The following is a 23205-nucleotide window of genomic DNA, read 5'->3' as shown; positions in this document are numbered from 1 at the left end:
CTGTAATAAAATTGCCAGCATCACTATGTGCTTTGGGGTTCTTATTAAGTAAAGTATGGGTTATTTGAAAATAAATACTGTAATATTGTGATAGTCTAGTAAATGAGACCACTACTAATAGATAGTATATACAGCATAGATAGCTGGATAAAGAGATGATTCATGTCCTGAGTGGGACAGATATTATCAGACTACTTAGAATGGTACATAATTTCAAACTTTTAAGTTGTTGGGCTGGGAGTGTAGCTCAGTGGTAGTATGCATTCTGAGCGTATGGAAGGCCCTGGGTTTGATTCTATTACCCAAAACAAAAAAACTTAAAAATTATTACTGCAATTTTCTGACCATGGTTCACAGATAGCTGAAACCATAGACAGTGAAATCATGCATAAAAGGGGACTACTGTAGTTTCAATTCTACATGGTAACAATTCTGTATGGAAACTGACTCCTGAGAGTTCCAAAAAACAGGATTTAATCTCCCAGTTTCACTCTTCCCCACAAAACTTGTGTCATATACTGACAAGTAACAAAATTAACAGATTTGAAATTTAACATTTAGACACTGGAAAAAGTATTACCAAACTATAAAAGAGAACTTCAGAGAAATGTGGCAGAGAAAGAGGAATGTGTACCAGCCTGCGACAATCAGGCACTGACTTACTGGTACTATTTTACTAGAGAAGTGAATTGTTTTGCTGTGAGGCTCTTTGAGTTATTTGTTAAAACCAGAGAGGAGCCAGGCCTGGTGGTGCATGCCTATAATCCCAGCAACTTGGGAGGCTGAGGCAAGAAGATGACAAGTTCAAGACCCACCTTAGCAATTTTTGTGAGGCCGTAAGCAATTTAGTGAGACCTCATCTCAAAATAAGGAATATAAAGGGCCGGGGTGAGGGTGGGGGAGGGGTTCAATTTGTGTTTGTGTATTATTGTATATGCATAAAAATATTTATACGTGTGTGTGTGTGTGTTGTTTTTGTGGTTGGCAGTACTAGGGATTGAACCCCAGGGTGCTCTATCTCTGAACTATATCCCCAGCCTTTTAAATTTTGTATTTTGAGACAGGATCTCACCAATTTGTTTAGGGCCTTACCAAATTGTTGTGGCTTGCCTTGAACAACAAGTAGTTGCCTAGACAACAAGGTTTCCAAGAATTCCTAGGATAAATCCATAAGTTGAAAGTGGACAGTAACTTCTTGTGTGTTTCCAGAGAAACTGAAAATAGATTTTTTTTTTTCTCTTTCCTGGTGGGGTGGGGAAGTGAGAATGGATGTCACCTCTGTCTGTGTCTGTCAGAATTCCTTGATGTAGTATAAACCAATTCAAGCTAGGTATGGTGGTGCACACATGTAATCTCAGCAACTCAGGAGGCTGAGGCTGGAAGATTCCAAGTTTGAGGCCAGTCTGAGTTATTTAGTGAGACCCTGCCTCAGAAATCAAAACAGCAAAAACAATTAAAAGGCTTGGGGTAGAGCTTCAAGATAGAGTACCCCTGGGTTCAATCCTTAGTAATACCAAAAAAAAAAAAAAAAAAAAAAAAATTTAGGTCAGGTGTAGTAGGTGTGGTGCCATGTGATACATGTCTATAATCCCAGTGACTCCAGAAGCAGAATCAGGAGGACAGCAAGTTCTAGGTCAGCCTTGGCAATTTAGTGAGACCCTTAGCAACTTAGATCCTATCTCAAAAAAAAAAAAAAAAAAAAAAAAAAAAGACTGGGATGTAGCTCAGTGGCAAAGCATCCTTGTTTCAATCCCTAGTACCAAACAAAAAACCAGAAGAAACAAACAATTCAAGCATATCATGTATTTTAAAAGGATATTGGGTTGAACTCAGTGGCTCAACAAATTGTTGTAAGGGCTAAGCAGCCAGAAACAATGCCTAAAATCACATTGCACAATGATTCCTGCGAGGATGCCAGTACCATCTAGAGACAGACAGACGCCACAAACTGCTCCAGATGACTCTAAATGCTGCCACCAGTGCCCTGGACTTGACCTTACTGCCATTTTTCAATTAGTATGAAAACAAATTCCTTCTGCTCTCTGCTTTTCTTGCTCACTTGTTGCCCATTCTTAGCCTGAGCTAGATCTATATTTGGCAAAACACATGTCTTAGATATAAAGGAAATACGGGAAAGTGTTGAACCTTATGAAAACATAAGATGGATGAAGTGTTTGACCTTCTGAAATTGTAAGATGGGGAAAGTTCAAGCAGACAAAAAGAATGATAAGATTTTCACTGCACTTGTTGTTCTGAATATACTTGTTGAGCCTTTACTATGTACTAGGCACCATGTCAGTGTTTTACAAGCAGTATCCTCAGAGCTTCCTTACCTCCATTTTACAGATTAAAAAATACATCAAAGTAGCCTGCTTAAGATCACAGTATAATTGGAATACAAGCCCAAAACTGTGACTCCAAAGCTTGTGCTCTTAACCACTGTATTAAACTGACAGTAATTGTTCCCTTTTGGTATATTTAGCTCAGACTTCTATAAATTAATCTGTTAGATTGAGTTCACTAAGCTTAAGATATTGAGCATGTTGTATGTATGTGTTTTGGTATTTTAAAGAAAGTCAAAAATTTGTGGCTTTAATTTATCTTTCAAACCAATGATCGAGTAATTTTTATTTATTTATTTGTTTGTTTGTTTATTTGGTACTGGAGGTCAAATCTAGGGCTTCACACAAACTAGGCAAGTACTCTAACACTGAGCTATACTCTCAACCTGATTTGACTCTTTATCTCATTTTGTGACTTTTTATAGTTCATTTTGCTACAAGCTACAACTTAATAAAATGCTTTCTTTCTGAAAATCAGTGCTTAGAACCTAGGTACTAAGAGAAAGATCATGGACATGAAGGATAGGGGAGACGGAGAGAACAAGACTGAGAGAAGCGTCATACACACACAGAGGTTTAAAGGGAAGATAGAGAAAAATACATACGGAAGGAAGGGGATGCACATATGATACCCTATATACTACAAACAACATTATAACACACACACACACACACACACATTTTGTTAGTTATAATGGTCAGTTGAAAAATGATGGGCCTCTTTCTTCCTCCCAGTTTTAAAATTTGAATCAGTGCTTTTCCTAGAATAAGCTTCTCTATCAGTTTGCATTTTAAATTGACTTATGTATTTTTAGTTCAAACCTAAAAAGTTTAGTGGTATCTAGGAGTAATAAACAGAAGCTAATATTTAACTTGCTGAGTATACAGCTTGGTCCAAGGGGGGGAAATCATAAAAACAAACCCGCATACTTTCTATTATGTCACCCAATCTAGAGTATTTCTTCATAAAGTATATCTCTTGTTAATTATTCCTTTAAAAGTACAAATCTGCCCTGTATATTTTTCTGTGTTACCAAATAGCTATTTTTTTTTTTAATTTTTACTTTTGGGATAAAATGGAAGCTACACTTTTTATAAAACTTGAAGACTGAGTGCCCATCTATACACACATTCATATAGACTGTCAGAATGTGGACTGGTTGCTAGAAAAATGCTGATGTAAATATCCTTGAAATTAAAAGTGATCGTTGTTCTCTTAAAGTATTAAAATTTCAGTAAGGAGTATACTGTGTTTTTTGTCCTAATCTCTGTCTGATTTTTCCTATTAAGATGTAAATTTTATTTGCTGAGAATGGCTTTGAATTTGGGATCCTCCTGGCTCAGCCTCCTGAGCCTCTGTGATTATAGGCATATGCTAATGTCCAGGGGTATTAATGTCCTAAAGAGCTACACCTAAAATATAGGTTACTTATTTGGATTTCTATAATTTCTAAGGGACACATGGGCAATTTTAATTTCTTTAACTTATATACTGTAGTCAGAATTCCTGTGTTCAGTTCAACTCTTCAGCATTGCAATATGTTTGGATTTAAATATCATATGTATATTAAACTAAAATATCATAGATTTATTGGAATGGATAATTCTGGGGGAAGGGAAATCACTATTTATCTATTTTTTTATTTATACTGGAGATTGAACTCGGGGGCACTCGACCATGAGCCATATCCCCAACCCAATTTTGTATTTTATTTAAAGACAGATTCTCACTGAGTTGCTTAGTGCCTTGTTGCTAAGGCTGGCTGGCTGGCTGGCTTTGAATTCTCAATCCTCCTGCCTCCACCTCCCAGGACTCTGGTATTACAGGTGTGTACCACTGTGCCCAGCGGATATCACCATTTATAATGTGAACTTCAGTTCTTTCCTTGCTCATAAGCTGCTTCAGTTTCTTCACCTGTAAACATTGTTTTCCCCCTGCTTTCAAAATTATTCTAGTATTTCTAATATGGCCAATTTATAGGGTTTGTCCTTTTTTTGCTCTTCTTCCTAGCATTTTTTCCCCTTACGTGGCAGTTAAGTGTAGAATTTTAAGCAAATTCTTGATAAATAGTGAAGTAGGCCCATGTTAGAATAGCCAATGAATTCATTTGGATTGTCTTATGACTATAAGCTTTGTGAATTTCAAGAGAAATAATATTTCAAAGCAGTAGTTCAGAGGAAACATATAGCTTATGTTGTGGTTTGAGTTGTATCCCAAGAATTTATATGTTAGAAGCTCGGTCCTCAATGTGGTGATACTGGAATGTGGTGGAACCTTGAAGAGCTAGTGCTGATCAAAGATAATTAGGGCACCGAAGGCACTGCCCTCTAAAGGAAGTAATGTCGATTTGGGGGAACCCTGGTTTGTTTTTACAAGTAGATTGTTCTAAAAGAACAAACTGGACCCTTCCTGATTTCAGGCTTCCTGTTTTGCTGTGTGATCTCTTCCACAAACAGTCCTTTCATTACAGTATCATCTGCCACAAGCCTATCACCAGAACTAGAGCCACCTCTTAAAGCCTTGGAATTTCAGCCTCTAAAACTGTGAGACAAAACCTCTTTTATTTTATTTTTTAAATAAAGTGCACTAAGACATCTTGTTTTGGGATTTGATTTGAGACATGAATTTGCTGGAAACTGGTTAAAGACATTGGGCATTCCTTCTTTGATTGCCCCTTGTACAGTGCCCACCATGAGAAATTATTTTAGAGTTTGGTGGTGGGAAACATTGTCTCTATATCCTGTACTTTGCTGAAAAATCCTTACAGTCTACCAGAAAAATGAAGACACCATTTTACTCCAAGCAGGAGGAATTCGGGGGGGGGGGGGGGGAAGTCATAATTTTTTTTTTTAAGTTGTAGATGATACAATCTTTATTTATTTCTTTTTATGTGGTGCTGAGGATCGAACCCAGTGCCTCATGTGTGTGAAGCAGGCATTCTACCACTGAGCTACAACCCCAGCCCCTCATAATGTTTTTTGACTTGTTTCTGAAGTTATGGATTATCCTCTGGAAAATAAAGGGGCTGAAGTGTGCTTTATAAAAATTGTTTCACTTCTTTCTTTCTTTTTTTTTCCCCCCAACTTTTATTTATTTATCTTTATGTGATGCTGAGGATTGAGCCCAGTGCCTCACAGATGCTAGGCAAGCGCTCTACCACTGAGCCACAACCCTAGCCATGCTTTCACTTCTGAGGAAGTTAATGGACTAGGCTGACAGTTTCTGGGCGGGGCATGTACCTATGAAGATGGCCTCTTCAGGAAGTGGCTATCAAATGCAAAGGCATTTTGGTAGTCCAGTAGAAGAGATAATATTAGAAGCAAACTCACCTTTTTTTTTTGGCCGGGGGGATTAGGTATTGAACCCAGGAGTACTTGACCACTGAGCCCAGCCCTTTTATTTTTTATTTTGAAACAGGCCTTGCTAAGTTGCTTAGGGCCTTGCTAAATTCCAGAGGCTGGTCTCAAATTTGTGATCCTCCTTTCTTAGCCCCACAAGTCTCTGGGATTACAGGCCTGCGCTACCACATCTGCTTTAATGCCAAGCTATGTTTTCATAACAAACATTTTGTGTATTGTATTAAAATTTGTGAAAAATAATACAGCTAGACTCTGATGGTGTTTATTTATATTTTTATACATCCTTTGTGCATATTGTTGAAAATATGGAGGAAAACTTCTTCTGGAGGTAAGAGTAATGGTGTTTTAAGAGTTGTATGTTTGGGCTGGGGTTGTGGCTCAGTGGTAGAGCACTTGCCTCATAAGTGTGAGGTGGACTGGGTTTGATCCTCAGTATCACATTAAAATAAGTAAACAAAATAAAGGTATGTGTACATCTACAAATAATTGTATGTTAAGACGTAAAACTGTTTCTTACTAAAAATACATTTTATGCCTTCTTAGAGTATGAATAGCTAATCTGTATACAGAAGTTTTAAAATATGACAGTCATTCATATTGTGTATGAGTTTGCTCAAAAGGAGGGGAGAGATAAGAGATATTGACTGTAGAGAGACTGTATAATGAAGTTTTAAGAGACAGTGTTTATTCTGTATGCTGTGAACTTTGATGTCTTTCAACTACAAAACAAAAAAGCAAATGCTTCAGGTGATAGTCCTAGTATTGATTTCAAAACCATACAGACCATTCCATTATCTTTTTTTAAAAGCATTCTTTTTTTAACCTTTATTTTATTTATTTATTTTTATGTGGTGCTGAGGATCAAACCCAGTGCCTCATACTTATTAGGCGAGCACTCTACCACTGAGCCACAAACCCAGCCCCCATTATCTTTATTTGATCCTAATTACCAATCTGCACAGTTATTTGTTGCTGAGAAACACTAAATCCTAAATTATTATTATTTTTTTTACAAATAATGTTTTGTTATTTATAATTGTTATCTTGAGAGAATGTGTCCTCTTCCTTTCTCCCTCATTCCCTTCTGTCCCTCTTCATTCTTAACCATCAGTGCAATGAATTAAGATTATGAGGGAATTTTTTTTAAAGTGTTAATTTTGCTGAAAATTCCAGGACAAAAGTGTTTATAGAACTAGCATTTGTTTTTAGTCTTTTGGGAAACTTTCATCAGTCTGTTGAGTTTCTCCTTTGTGTAAATTAGAAAGTTGTCTTATGTTAAATGGCATAGTTTTTTCAGTTATGGTAATTTGTTTCAAGGAATTTTCACTTTCTCTGGATAATTGATGACATTTCCTGGATAATGTATTCTGGTAGTTAAGGAATCATTTTGATTTTATTTCAGAATAGATATATTGTTTTACTGTGTTATAGGTTGTAGTCATATCAAATAATAATGCTAAGTTTAATGTTCCTATACAATATTTTCTTTTTTGGTACCAGAGATTGAACCCGGGGCACTTAACTGCTGAGCCACATCTCCAATCCTTTTTATTTTTCATTTCGAGACAGGGTCTTGCTATGGTGGTTAGTGCCTCACTAAGTTGCTAAGGTTGTCTTTAAACCCCAGATCTTCTTGCCTTAGCCTCCCAAACTGCTGGGATTACAGGTATGCCCAGTTGTAGTTCTTCTTTTGTGAAGTGTTTAATTTATTTGCCCATTTATAAGTGGTTTTTTTTTTTTTGGCGGGGGAGTGTTAAGTGTTTTGAGTTCTTTTTTTTTTTCCTAATATTTTTTAAGTTGTAGATGGGCACAATACCTTTATTTTATTTGTTTATTTTTATGTGGTCCTGGGGATTGAACCCAGTGCCTCACGCATGCTAGGCAAGCGTTCTACCACTGAGCCACAAACCTAGTCCCCCCACCCCCCTTTTCCCCTTTATTTCCTTTGCCATGCAGCTTTTTAATTGGATGCCATCTCATTTATTAACTCTTGGCATTATTTCCTGAGCTTTAGGGATCCTATTGAGAAAACCATTGCCTGCCCCAGACAAATTTGAACATTTAATTTCATCATCTAATTCTTGACACTCATGCTGATTGATTTCATTTTACTCTTGGTTTATGTGATAGGCACATAAGAAGTACTTTGTGAACTTAAAGGGAAAATATATTGTTCAGATGAAAGGTATGTGGATAAGTTAGTTTTGGGACAGTTCTAGAGATCTCTTGCCAGAAGTGGTATCTTTGTTTTGGTCTTCAAAGATTGTTTCATATGATCACTGAGTCATACCTGCTCTTTTCTCTATCCCCTGGTTATCTTTCTTAAGACTCTGAAGATTGCCAGCCACAGAATACTTAAAAGACACAGTAGACTTCAGCCTAGGGGAGTCAGTTTATTTAGAATAACAATAATTTGAGCTCAAACATTACTACCATGTTATAGGTGGTTTAGTGAGTTAAGAGTTAGTGAGTTCTTTTGATTTTCTTTAGTGGTCATAGACCTAAAGGTAACATAAATTTCAAGTAAACTTTTCCTGAGGTTACTTTAAACTTTATAATGTAATCACAAACAGAAATCCCTAAAAGAAGTAGGAGGAAAGGGAAAGTATTTTTGTTGGTAATTGTTTTTAAATGAAACTTATTTGATTAAAGTCTTCTACTACTCCTTTCTAGAGTTGTAGTATAGTTGATTTAAAGACAAAACAACCCAAAAAATAATTTGTGATAGATATGTTCTTCATTAATTCATTTAAATTTGGAACATACAAATATTTTAAAAGGAATAATAGCCCTATGGACGTTTAGTTTAGACACAAAGATCTGAAAATTGATGATGATGACGTTGTGTTTGGAGATTACTCTCTCCAAAATTTATAACTTATTTTTCCTCACAAAGCTTAAAATTTATAACTTAAATTTCCACATAATATTCTCTGTCAAATAAAGAAAAACTAAGCAGATACTGTGGACTTTCCCAGGGTACCAGGGCAGATCTCTTTGATGATATGGTTTGTAAAAAACAAGTCCTAAAGAGAGAAGAGGAGAAGTAAGCCAGAGAGAACTGGTGTTTCAGACAGAGAGAAAAACAAGTCCTGTGGCCAGTGTGACTTGAATGGAATGAACAAAAGACAGGAGAATTGTAGGAGATGAAATCAGAGAAATGGGGAGGGTGAGTGGGTGTCAAATTATAGTTCTTAGAGGCCTTTGTAAGCGCTTTGGCTTTTGTGCCAATGAGCTGGACTCAGTTGGATGGTTTAAGCAGGGGAGTGACATGATCTGACATTCTTTGAAAGTCAAAGTCTTGAAGTCTAACTGACTTGTTAAGGTGACTGAGAGAATCTGGGATATTTGACAGGGAATGATTATAATAGTTTAGATATGGAATAAGGTGGCATGGACCATGGAAGAACTGGTAAGAGTGGCAATATTATGGATATCTTTTGAATTGGAGTTCCCAGGAGGAACACTTCATGAATTGGAATGAGTACTTATGCACACAATGTCTACTTGTCTTATCTTTTTTCCAGGGATTGAACTTAGCTGCACTCAACCACTGAGCCACATCCCCAGCCTTTTTTTGTATTCTATTTAGAGAAAGGTTCTCACTGAGTTGCTTAGAGCAAGTTGCTGTGGCTGGCTTTGAACTCACAATCCTCCTGCCTCAGCCTCCAAAGCCGCTAGAATTACAGGTGTGTGACACAGCACCTGGCTTATCATTTTGTTTAAATAATTTTTTTAAAGATGTAGTTGAGAACATACATTTATTTATTTATTGATGGTGCTGAGGATTGAATCCAGTGCCTTACACTTGCTAGGCAAGTGCTCTACCATTGAGCCACAACCCCAGCTCAGGCTATCATTTTTAATGGTAAGATTAATCCTGTGTTCAAATTTTCTTAGCTTAATCCATGCATTATGTTTCTTTTTAACCCAATGGTTTTGGCAACCACAGCTCATTTTCTAGGTTGGTTATTTCCTCAGGACTACAAAATGGTGATGTTTTAATCCCAACATTTCTTCCACAGTTGATATTTCGAGATCCCAAAAAGAAGACCTGTCATTTATTGACTGCTTGATTACTCTGGAGTACTGTTCAACTAATGTGTGTGCCTTAGCAATTTCCAAAAGTGAATATATTTTTAATGTATTTAATGTTTCAGTCAGTGGTAGTCATTATCTTTTTGATGTTCAAGTTGACTCACCTTTGGCTAGTGGGTACCTTTTGTCCTTCAAATTGGCTTTATGTCATTTTTTCCTACAATCCTAGTAGTCTTTGGTAGCTAGCTTCCTAGTACAACAAATACCCCATAGTCTTGGTCACTTTAAGTGGGAAATGATATGGAGAGACCATAGTTTACAATAGGAGTGGTTTGTGACTGAGTAATATCTGTTTTAAGGCTTTTTCAAGGGAAAGAGCACGGAATGGGTATTTATTTATTTTGGTACTGGGGACTGCACATAGGGATGCTTTACCTCTGAACTACATCTCTAGCCCTTTTTATTATTTATTTAAAAATATTTTTTAGTTGTCAGTGGACCTTTATTTTATTATATGTGGTGCTGAGAATTGAACCCAGTGCCTCACACATGTTAGATAATTGCTCCACCACTGAACTATAACCCCAGCCCTCCAGCCCTTTTTATTTTGAGACAGGGTCTCACTAAGTTATTTAGGACCTTGTTAACTTGCTGAGGTTGGGCTCTGACTAGCAACCCTCATTCCTCAGCCTCTGAGTCTCTGGGAGTACAGGCTTGTGCCTGTGCACTCAGCTAAGTAGTGGGTGTTTATGAGGTAAATGAATCATAAGTTTATTGATACTCCAGTTCAAATTTCAGATTATAGAATTTTACCATGATTTTTATATTTGAATCTAGTTTTCTTTTGACGCTGCAATTCTTGATTCCTAATGATAGATATTACCTATTTGCCAACATTTGTAGTAACAAGACTGACTACTGGATATAGTTTTTGAGGGTTTTGTTTTTCCTTTCTCTTACATTTGGCTAAGGATATGTGGTTAAATGTTGTGTTTTATTTATTTATTTTTTTGTATCAGAAGTCTATTTTCCATTATTTTATTTATTTTTAAAAAAAAATTTTTATTGTTGGTTGTTCAAAACATTACATAGTTCTTGATATATCATATTTCACACTTTGATTCAAGTGGGTTATGAACTCCCATTTTTACCCCGTATACAGATTGCAGAATCACATCAGTTACACATCCATTGATTTACATATTGCCATACTAGTGTCTGTTGTATTCTGCTGCCTTTCCTATCCCCCCTCCCCTCCCCTCTCCTCCCCTCTTCTCTCTCTACCCCCTCTAATGTCATTCATTTATCCCCCTTGTATTATTTTTCCCTTTCCCCTCACTTCCTCTTGTATGTACTTTTGTATAACCCTGAGGGTCTCCTTCCATTTCCATGCAATTTCCCTTCTCTCTCCCTTTCCCTCCCACCTCTCATCCCTGTTTAATGTTAATCTTCTTCTCATGCTCTTCGTCCCTACTCTGTTCTTAGTTACTCTCCTTATATCAAAGAAGACATTTGGCATTTGTTTTTTAGGGATTGGCTAGCTTCACTTAGCATAATCTGCTCTAATGCCATCCATTTCCCTGCAAATTCTATGATTTTGTCATTTTTTAATGCAGAGTAATACTCCATTGTGTATAAATGCCACATTTTTTTAAATGTTGTGTTTTAAAAGTGGCTTGAAATAATTAGGTGTGGTTATGCCATCGACTTTATATCTTGTTCACTTGTTTCATTCATTCATATATATATTTCATTCATTCACATATATATGTAGTATTTTCGATTATCTTAAAATATGTCTCTAAATAAAAACAAGGTATAATCTGAGAAATTTTTGCTTCTATCCTATCTCTTCTACCCTACTCTCTATTTTCTGCATAAGCAGCTACTTGGTTTTAGTTTATCATTCCATTGTGGCCTTTTTTAAAGCGAAGGAAGAAAAGCAAATGTGTATTTAAATTTGAATTCCCTTAAGTTTTTTACAAAAAGAGTAGCATTTTATAAAATACCATTCAGCTATAGAATAGAAAGTAGGAAACTATTATTAAGATCTGTCAGAGCAGCTTTTTTCACTCTTTATATAAAATTTCCTCTTAGTTGTCTCCACAACAAGCTCCTCAAAGAATACACACGTTTAAAAAGGACAAGACCACCACCCAACACATTTGCCAATATTTGGAAAAATTGAATATTCAGTAATTCCCCTTCTAGAAGTCCTTACCAAAAGTGCACCTAACAACATGGCACAGTAACTTAGTGCTTAGGACCACATCATCATTATCTTTTAAGTATGTGTATATATATATATATATATATATAAATTTATATATATATAAATTTTTTTTGAAAACATTGTTGACATTGATATTGTTGGCATTAACATTATTGGTTTACAGAGAAACAAAGAGCATTTTGAGATTTTACTGTTCTTTTTTACTGTTTTATTTTGCTTACTTAGGGTTTTTTTGGTTGTTGTTTATTTTTTGTTTTTAATGTGGTGCTGGGTATCAAACCCAGTGCTTCTCGTGTGCTAGGCAAGCTCTCTACCACTGAGCCACAACCCTAGCCCCTGAGATTTTACTATTTTAAAATACTGTTAGGTTAAATATTTTATCAATTAAACTTAAGTAGTTCATCAGTTTACTCATTTTTTCAGTAAATATTTACTGAGCACTTAATGGCATGATTGTCATTGTTTAGATACCAGTAAATAAAACTGACAAAATCCCCTTCTGGGGTTTTTATTCTAGGTATAATGGGTAAATAGACAAATAGGAAAAAAGTAGCTTATGTATATAATCTGTTGATTTATTGTGTTAAAAACTGCATTTTAAGGACTCCCTTATCAATGTCTACCTTATTTTCCTTTTTACTTGTTCCAGTGTCTTAATTCCTGAGTCCACTCAGGAATTTTAACACCCAGCTGGGTGAAAGGCAGTGAGGACTGAAGTATTCTGGTCCTGTGGGACAACAGTTCATTTTATATTCCTCCCACCTCATTCTCAGTCTTCTTCATACTTTGTTAGGAGGTTGCTCAAGAATTTTGTTTTGGGGGGTGGGGTGGGTGGGTACCAGGGATTGAACCAGGGACACTCGACCACTAAGCCACATACCCAGCCCTATTTTGTATTTTATTTAGAGACAGGGTCTCACTGAGTTGCTTAGTGCCTAACTTTTGCTGAGGCTGACTTTGAAATCGCAATCCTCCTGCCTCAGCCTCTCAAGCCGCTGGGAACTCAGGCATACATCACCGTGCCCGGCCTCAAGAAGTATTTTGATATTTCTCTATGGTCACTAAAATTTAGATAATTGTCCTTAAAGATTTTAAATATTTTTATAGTATATTCAGTAATCACATTCTTAATAACTGTACCTTTATTTCAGAAATGGCCATTAAGAAGTAGATGCCCAGATACAAAGGTGATGAAACAGTCCATTTGTCATAAAGTAAGATGCATCTGTGGCCTTTCAACCATATTAGTAAGTATAACCAATTTATTTTAACTTTATGGGCATTTTATCTACAATGAAAAATGTTGAATAAAAACATGGTAGACATTAAAAGTATCACCTTGTATTTCTTGTTTTTAATATATTTTCTAGTATAATTTCAATCATAGTTCTAGAAAGTCTGTGCTGTACCATTTTAAGAATCATAAAGGTAATATCACTGAATCACAGTTTTTCTTTAAAATATCTTTTTTAGTTGTAGATGGACACAATACCTTTGTTTGTTTATTTATTTATATATTTTTATGTGGTGCTGAGGATTAAACGCAGTGCCTTATATATGCTAGGCAAGCACTCTACCACTGAGCCACAACCCCAGCCCTGAATCATAGTTTTAGAGAAAATATATGGAAAAGAGTCATTATAATACTACTATCCAAATACAGCTACTCATAATTTTTGGATGTTTATTTTCCTTCCAGTCTTTTGTTCTATAGTGTTTTTTTTGCTAATTTTTATTTATTTATTTTTAACTGGGGATTGAACCCAAGCGTGCTTGATCACTGAACTCAGCCCTTTATTTTTTGTTTTGAGACAAGGTCTTGCTAAGTTGCTTAGGCTTTGCTAAATTGCTGAGGCTGACCTCAAACTTGTAATCTCTCTGCCTTACCCTCCCAAGTCACTGCAATTACAGATATTTGTGTTTTACATATTTTTGAAATGTAATTATGATCATAGTATTGTAAAGAGTATGGTTCTTGAATATTTCTTCAAATCAAATTTTGTTTCAGATGTTTCTACCTGGAATTATAAATGCATCCTTCATTATGGGGTTTCTTATTGGGGTTATGAAAAAAATTGGGGAATTAGGTGGTGATAGTGGTTACGAAGCTTTGACTAAATTAAAAATTTCTATTGAAATGGATGAATTTTATGTATGTGAATTATGCCTTAAAAAGCTTTTAGACTATCAAGTCCTGAAAAGAGTAATACTTATTCAATTGCTGATGTTTTAGAATACAAAAATGTACCACAAATCATTTTGTACCTAGCAAACAATTTGATATTCAGTCAATGGAATTGTGTTTTTGTAATAATTAGAAATAAAAAGTTTTTTAAAAGTGAGATAAAAAATGACACAATTTTAAAAAAAATGTTTTTTAGTTGTTGATAGACCTTTATTTACTTATTTATATGTGGTGCTGAGAATCGAACCCAGTGTGTCATACATGCTAGGCAAGCGCTCTACCACTGAGTTACAACCCCAGCCCTGATAAGTATTTTTATTAAATGAACTTTCAGTATTAGAGATCTACTTTTCAAGCTTTTATAGTATTGATACATAATACTCTGAATGTAGTATATTAACATTTTGTAACTTCATTTTCAAGAGGCTATTTTGAAACTAACATCTCAACTTTTTTTTTTTACCTAAAATTGTTTTAGGAACAAAATTGTATCTGTTTTCCTCAGAAGAGAATTCCACAAGGTAAGAAATTGTTAATATAGTATGACTAAATGTAGTTGTATGTAGGCTTAATAGCTCTTGATTTTTGTAGGCTATTTCCCATAATTATTTCATATCTTTTTTTGATTACTATTTGCATAAATTTATTATTCTTTTTTTTTTTCCCTCAGCATTTGTTAGGAAAATACTGTCCTCTTGTTTGATGTTAGAATTAGAAGGGTATGATAAACATGGTCACCTTTAAAACTACTGCATTCTCATTTATGGAAATTGTATAACTAATGTGTTTATTTTAAAATATGAATTCTTCCTAGTAGATTTATGAAGAATAAAATGTTAAGTGATTAGTTAGTAAAGTCTTATGTGCCCAAGAACTTGAAATCAAGTATTTGGCAGGTTTAAGAATTTTGTTTAATTTTCTCAGGAACTTCTTTAGATAGATTAATTCAATCTGTTATTAGAAATGCTTTTATAGTGAATTTTTGAGATTGATAACTATTTCTTAGTATTCACTTTTTTCCTCACCACAAGTTCTGAGTGGTATATGAAACTTCCAAATATATCTTTTTCTCCATTTTTAAACTGCTTTAGTTAATTGGGTCAATTTCTATACTGGTTTGTAAACAAAGAGTTAAAATAAAGGGACCCATTAGCTGAAGGGAGAGCAAATCACTAAGATTTTTTCCAGTTTTTTGTGATACTCCTTCCCCCTATTTTTTCCCTTACTTCTAAGAGATGAAAGGAAGAGGTCCTGGAACCCTTGTGTAGCACTGTTTGATCTTTGTTGTTCAAAGGTGGAGAGGCAGTACTTCAGGAGAAATATAGATCTCTTTACTTGTATCACCGTGCATAAAGCAAAAACAAGTTTAAAAAACTTTAATCTCAGTAAACTTACTGTTAGATCTCTATCATTGTCCTTTTGGTAAATGAAATTTAAATCTTTCACATTAGTACAATGCATGATACACCACGGTGATGAATCATAATGTCTGGTACTCTTGGGTTCTCTTGGAAAGTGTTTGTTAAATATTTATTTTTGTAAGCATTCAGATGCTTTTATAGTTTATTTTATTTTGTTTTTTGGTGCCAGGGATTGAGTCTTAAGAGCATTTAACCACTGAGCCACATCCCTAGTTCTTTTTATTTTTTGAGACAGGGTCTCACAGGTTGCTTACAGCCAGCAGAGTCTGGCTTCAAACTCACAAGTGTTTGGTATATCAGCCATGTGCTCGGCTATAATTTTATTTTTAGGGTAGAAATTTTCAAGGGAAAATTGTCCCCCCCCCACCTCTCTTTTTAAAGACACCAAGGATTGAACTCAGGGGCACTCGCCCACTGAGCCACATACATCCCCAGCCCTGTTTTGTATTTTATTTAGAGACAGGGTATCACTGAGTTGCTTAGCACCTTGCTTTTGCTGAGGCTGGCTTTGAACTCACAATCCTCCTGCCTCAGCCTCCTGAGCCCCTGGGATTATATGTGCCCAGCATAACCAGTCATTCTTCACATTTGTATAGTATTATCCTGCTTAGAAAGCGAGGTGTTAAAGGGTCAGTGACAATGTTTAAAAAAATGTTAATTATGCATACACTTTAAAAAATGGTTGAAATGGTAAATTTTGCATCACATAGCATATTTTACACAATTTTGTTTAAATTTGGGGGTAACTTATGAAGGAGGAGGACTCTGATGTAACGTTTTTAACATCAAGTTACAGTAATTCTTTTTTTTTTTTTTTAAAGAGTGAGAGAGAGAGAGAGAGAGATACATTTTTAATATTTATTTTTTAGTGGACACAACATCTTTGTACAATGTGGTGCTGAGGATCGAACCTGGGCCGCACGCATGCCAGGCGAGCGCGCTACCGCTTGAGCCACATCCCCAGCCCCAAGTTACAGTAATTCTAATAATGTTGCTCAATTTGTGTTATACCCGTCATCATTGATTCATTAAAGGACTGTTCTTTTATTTTAAGTCTATTTCCCATATATATAAGACCTTTAAATATTTTAATGTGTATTTTGTGTGTTCTTTTATGTGTGTGTATATATTATTGGCATCATTGTCGTTATCATTATCATTTTGTGATACTGGGGATCAAACCTAGGTGCCTTACCCTGGAGCTATATCTCTAACCCTTTTTATTTTATTTTTGAGACAGGGTCTCACTAAATGGCTGAGAATGGTCTTAAATTTGTGATCCTCGTGCTTCAGCCTCCCAAGTCACTGAGATTACAGGCATGTCCACTAAGCCCAGCCCTTGTGCCTATATCGTAATTTATATAGAAGATAGACTGTCACCCTAAACCATGCCTAATATAACTTAAGGAACCCATAGAGCATAAATTACTCTTTCTGACCTTAACAAACCTTAGAATGAAATGGTTTAACCTCATAAATTTCTTTCCTTCCCTTCATCTCTCCTTTCTTCTGGTACTAGGGATTGAACACAGGGCCTTGTGCACGCTTGGCTAGAGTTCTATCACTGCACTACTTTACGAACCATATTTTGACATGTGAAAGGGAAATATTATATATTACCTCTTATTTTTGGATCCCGCTCCACTCTTCCCTGCAAAACTGGCCTTGTTACTGAGTGTTCATCAAATTTGTTTTGTAAAACTGCTACATTATATTCCAGGTTATATTTATGAACATGTTAAATGTAAAACTTCCTTAAAATTATAAGGCATCTAAAATGGGCATTTAGGAAAAGGCCAACTTGTGCTTATCTCATCATATTAAAGTTAAAAGAATGTGAGTTAAATGTAGTCAATGTATAGAGGAAGAAATACAGACATCTGTTTAGAAGATCTGCCTATTGAAGATGAGTCAAAGTGAAGGATGATGGACGCTGGCAAAGTGGAGCATGCCTGTAATCTCAGCAATTTGGGAGGATGAGGCAGGAGGATCACAAGTTCTAGGTGAGCCCCAGCAATTTAATTCTCCCTGATCTTTTAGCTAGAAATTGGCAGAATGGGTACTGCCATTTAACAAGACCCTAACTAAATTGGGTACTGTAGAAGCTCCAAGTTCATGGTAATAGTATTTACCATAATAGTTAAAAGAAGACAAAGAAAGGGAGGGGCTCTTGTGAGAGGATGGTATCCTTCTTGACATTAAGCAGAAGATAATGACAGTAGTGATCAGATCTGAGAGTGGCTGCTATTTGTGGAAGAAATTGAAGGCACCTTGTTAGGACAATTTCTTGGTGTGGAAGGAGGGTCATGGGGCACTTAGTTCTGGGGTCTAGGAAGAAATGTGGAAATGATTCATAGTGGAATGGAGAAGGGGAAGTGTCTTAGTCTATTTGTGATGCTGTGACAAAAATACTACAGTGGGTAATTCATAGAGAATAGAAATTTCTCATAGTTCTGGAGGCTGGGGATTCTAAGATCGTGTTGGTAGCAGGTTCCATTGTCTGGTAAGGGCTGCATTCTCCAGAAGAGGAGTGCTATATATTTGGTAGAAGGTGAAAGGGCTTTATGAAGCCCCTTTGGTAAGGGCCTTAATCCCATCTACAAGGGAGAAGCCCTCATGCTCTCTTGTCACTGTTGTTTTGAGACAGGGTTTTTGTTATGCTGCTTAGGCTGGCCTAGAACTCACAGTCCTCCTGCTTTAACCTCCCAAATAATTGGGATTATAGGTACTTGCCACCATGTCTGTCCCTAATCACCTCTTAAAGACTACCTCATAGTACCATCTCATTGATCATTGTTTGGACACCTGAATGCTGAAGGGAACACATTGAAACAACAGCAGGAAGGGAATTCACATAAAGTCAAGGTTGAGGATTTTTGAATGTAGTTATTTATATGTCTTCACATTTTATAAAATGTTTGGTGGGAAGACCAGAAACTCTTGTTGAAGTTGATATTGATATGCATAGTTCATGCTTCCTTGATTACTTCTACCCTTTAAAAATGTAAAAATTTAGAGAGTTAGATATCAAGTCCCTTTCTCCAATGTCTTTAATTTTTGAGTCTTGTATGGCAAAATAATTTTATGACTTTCACTTTGATATATTAGCACATAGCATAAGCAAAATAGATAATATTTACGTTTTACAAATAAGGAAAACAACTGTAGAGTTGGCTTTAAGTTCTTTTTACTAACCTATATTGCCACTCTATCAATTGATACTTTGTTATATATAGCAAATATAATTGCTAGTTTAGTAATTACATTGATGTTGGGAGCTGCCACATAGGGGCTGAGCACCCTTATCCTTGAGCTATGACTTCTGCTGTACAAAAGCAAGTGGATCTCGCCTTGGCTGGACAGGGGAGTGAAGCTCTGGGAGTGGGCCTTACCTAATGGGAGTGGGCTGCCTCCACATTCTTTTATAATACTACCCTTTTACCTTTTTTGGTTGGGATGTTCTATCAAACAGCTCTCTTCAATAAAAACCAGTTTGAGGCATGCTCACTTTCTTTCCAGTGGACCCTTAAGGTCGAGAGCCATCCCTGATTCCTGCAAGCAGAAGGTATTTCTTTGTGTTGTATACTTCTTTCACTGTTTTCTTAGTTTTTGATGTAGACAGCTCCTGTGAACCCAGTTCAGGTCACCAGCCTGGCTAGCTGTCGATACATTGAGAGAAGTGTTTCTAACCATGAAGAATCTCATGGCCTGAGAAGTTTAAAAAACACCTAAAAACAAAAATGAAAGCAACGAATAATGGAGGTGGTAGTCCTTATCTTAAGATTCACTAAATCAGCATTTATTAATTTAATATGGATTTGGTTTAACTCTGTTATATAGAGAAGTATTTCATGAATATTTTCAATTTAGAGTGACTATCATAAATTTAGGTAGTTTTAGTTTACTTTACTTTCCTTAAAGATTAGGGGTTTAGTTTTTTTTTTTTTTTTTCCTTTTGTTTTTGATACTGGGGGTTGAACCCAGGAGTGCTCAACCACTGAGCCGCATCCCCAGCCCTTTTTATTTTTTATTTTGAGAAAGCTGTCTCCCTGAGTTGCTCAGGGCCTCTCTGAGTTGGTGAGGCTGGCTTTGAATTCAAAATCCTCCTGCCTCAGCCTCTCAAGCTGCTGGGATTATAGGCATGTGTGCACCACTGTGCCCAGGTAGGTGTTTAGTTTGATGCATTTGAGATTCAAATCCTTTCATTGTAATGAAATAAGCAATTTTGTCTCATATATGTTGGCATATAGCAATTCTTTCCCCCCAAATTATTTGTTTATATTGTGAAAATCAGGTGCACCGGGTTATAAACTGGTATCTCTTATCCTAAAAAGCTTAATTTGGTTCAGTCCCAGATACAAGCAGAGGTTAAGATTGGTTATTAGTAATTTTGTGTTGTCCTAGGTCATTCTGGATCTTCAGATATTCTAACCGCTTTGTTTCATGTGAGCCTATGGAAAGATTGTGAAGAATTTCACATGCACATGGTAGAATAAAAGAATGACAGACTGCTTAGACTGCTTAATGCCCTGGAGTATGGGACTTTGATGTTTAACTTTTAACTCAATTTATTTATTTTTGCTGTGGTGGGGATGTAACCCAGGGCCTTATGTATGCTAGGCAAGTACTACTGAGCTACATCCCTAGCCCCTAACAGTGTTTTTTTTTTTTTAATCTAAGTTTCCTTTTTTTATTTTAAATTTTTAAATTTGTTCTAATTACACAAGACAGTAGAATGCATTTTGATATATCATTCATAAATGGAGTATAACTTCTCATTTTTCTGGTTGTACATGATATAGGTTACACAGGTTATATAATCATACATGCACATAGGGTAATAATGTCTGATTTGTTCCTACTCCCATACCTCTTCCCATCCCTACATTCACCTCCTAGCAATGTTTTTGATAGTTTAAAAAAAAAAGGCTATGAAATTGATACAGGTCTTCTGACTCCAGTTTTTCAATATATATTAAGATGTCAGCTATTACCATTCAGTTTAACTGAAGTCGAATGTTATTCACAAAATGTGGAGTTCATAGTTTATAAAAGTATATAATTATTTCAGACACCGTTTTGTTTCATGTTCCATATGAGCTGGTTTGATTTTTTTTTTTAGCTACTTACTATTAGATTAAAACAAAACAAAAACATAAATCACCACCACCACCACCAAAAAAAGAAAAACAACAACAAAAAAACACCCTCAGAATAGGTTGAAACTCCACACAAATTGCTACCCCAGAACAAAAGTGCTGGTCAAGTTAAATGAACCCCTGTAAAGTGTATTGAAAGGAAACGTTCTCCTCTCTCCCCCAATTTGAAGAACAAGCATTTTCCCTGCCAAGAAGGACTGACTTTAAATGGACCAGCTGTCCATATTAGGAGCATAGTGTTGCTAAGGTGACCATGGCTGTTTGGAGAAGAATGCAGCTGAGAGGGCAAGTTCTTGATGTGTGAGCTGAGGGAAAGAATGTGGTGTGATTGTGCATCATTACTCCTAATCACATGTTACAAAGTACTGTGTGGGCAGCATGTCGAAACTGCAAGTCTGAATGCTAGAGTTTGTGTTTCAAATCATTCTGTTTTCACATAAGCCAGACACTTACAGTTTAGAAGAAAATGTCCTACTTAAATGTATATGTGTGTTTGAAGTGAAGGGGAGGGCACCTTGGTGCTGGTTGAAATGGGAATAAATTTATGTGACTTCATGACATGTACAGTGATTATTTTTTAAAAATGTGTTTTTCTTGGAATAAGTATTGATTTTTTTAACTCATCCTTTTCAGTAATAAATACAGTGTCAATACTTCCCCAAGTCAATGGTGTTTTTTGTATTTCTTTGGCAGTGTAATTTCAGTCCTAAAAATGTTATCTATTTGCTCCATTTCTTTTTTCTTTTCTTTTGTTTGTTTAAAGAAATTACTGCTTTTTCCAAGGGAGCTCTTACCTCTTATTATTTTCTTAAATTTTTACTTATTTATAAGAAACAGGATCTCACTATGTTACTTAGGTTGGCCTTGAATACCTGAGCCCAAGTGATCCGCTTGCCTTAGCCTTCCTAGCTGGTACTAAGTAGTCAAAAGCCGCCACATCCATTTAGGGTGATCTTATCTTAATACATTGTTTATTTCCTGAAGGATCCAAAGATAGATTCTAGTATCACATCTGACAAATAAGTAGCCCATTTGGTTAAAACATAACGATCCAATGATAGTGGGAAGGGAAAACCACATCTCACTTACCTGAGACACTATAGGGATTTGACTATGGACATCATTATTAATACTTCAAGTAAGATGTAGATAGAGGCATTAATATAGACACTTATTGAACCATGTTGTTTTTTTTTTTTCTTTGTTTCATAATTTCTACAGTGATGTTTTGATCTTATTTATTGCAGGCACAAATGTGTAGTATTTAAGATATGAAGTAGTTGAAACAGTGACAACCCTGTATTAGCATCAAGTTATTTTTTCTCAGATAATCTACTTGCTTCAACAAGACTCATACTTGATTAATTTTATTATTATAAAATATGGAGGAATATTAAAAGAGTTAATAATTTGATCCTTAAATTCAGTTAGTTATTTTGACATTTCTCATTTAGACTTCATGATAACCTTTGGTGGTATTCTCTATAACTTGTCCGCTTCCCTGAACACAGCAAAATATATAATAAGTTTATATATTTACCTTTTGGAGTCCTTAATTTTTTTTTTTTTTCAGAGAGAGAGAGAGAGAGAGAATTTTTTAAAAATATTTATTTATTTTTTTTAGTTTTCGGCGGACACAACATCTTTGTATGTGGTGCTGAGGATCAAACCCGGGCTGCACGCATGCCAGGCGAGCGCGCCACCGCTTGAGCCACATCCCCAGCCCATGGAGTCCTTAATTTTAATATAGTTAAATATACGAGTTTTTTTCCAAATTTTTTTTTAGTTATACATGAACACAATATTTTTATTTATTTTTATGTGGCACTTAGGATCAAACTCAGTGCCTCACATGTGCGAGGCAAGTGCTCTGCTACTGAGCCACAATCCCAGCCCATGAGTTTTTTTCTTTATAGTTTAATTTTTTTTTTTTGGCGGGGGTACTAGGGATTGAATTCAGGCACTTGACCACTGAGCCACTTCTCCAGCCCTATTTTGTATTTTATTCAGAGACAGGGTCTCATTGAGTTGCTTATTGTCTCGCTGTTGCTGAGGCTGGCTTTAACCTTGAAATTCTCCTGTCTCAGGCCCTACCCCCTCCCCAGGATTATAGGCGTGTGCCACCGTGCTGGCTATAGTTTAATATATATTTTTAAAATTTATATATGACAGTGGAATGCATTACAACTCTCATTACACATAAAGAACGTAATTTTTCTTATCTCTGATTATATACAAAGTATATTCACACCAATTTGTGTCTTCATTTATGTACTTTGGATAATAATGATCATCACATTCCACCATAATTTATAACCCCATGCCTGCTTCCTTTTCCTCCAACCCCTCTGCCCTATCTAGAATTCATCTATTCCTCCCATGCTCCTGCTCCTTATCCCACTATGAATCAGCCTCCTTATGTCAGAGAAACATTTCGGCATTTGGTTTTTTGGGATTGGTAACTTCA

The 23205-nt window shown here is 35.8% G+C and overlaps 1 protein-coding gene across 2 annotated transcripts in view; it reads left to right on the top strand.

The window, feature by feature from the left end:
• The window catches only part of Frs2 (fibroblast growth factor receptor substrate 2), a 122107-nt gene that overhangs the window by 59844 nt on the left and 39058 nt on the right, over positions 1-23205 (top strand). The window contains exons 2-3 of one of the 2 annotated variants that reach the window (XM_027923695.2): positions 13125-13220; positions 14637-14679. In XM_027923695.2, the coding sequence (XP_027779496.1) occupies positions 13164-13220; positions 14637-14679 (100 nt within the window). In that variant the 5' untranslated portion in view covers positions 13125-13163. Of the gene's footprint in view, positions 1-13124; positions 13221-14636; positions 14680-23205 lie in introns of those variants that run through there. The other variant, XM_071609693.1, reaches the window with a different exon arrangement.

Source organism: Marmota flaviventris, chromosome 3 (assembly GCF_047511675.1).
Source record: "Marmota flaviventris isolate mMarFla1 chromosome 3, mMarFla1.hap1, whole genome shotgun sequence".
NCBI classification, from domain to species: Eukaryota; Metazoa; Chordata; class Mammalia; order Rodentia; family Sciuridae; genus Marmota; species Marmota flaviventris.
This window is presented reverse-complemented; position numbering and strand designations above follow the sequence as displayed.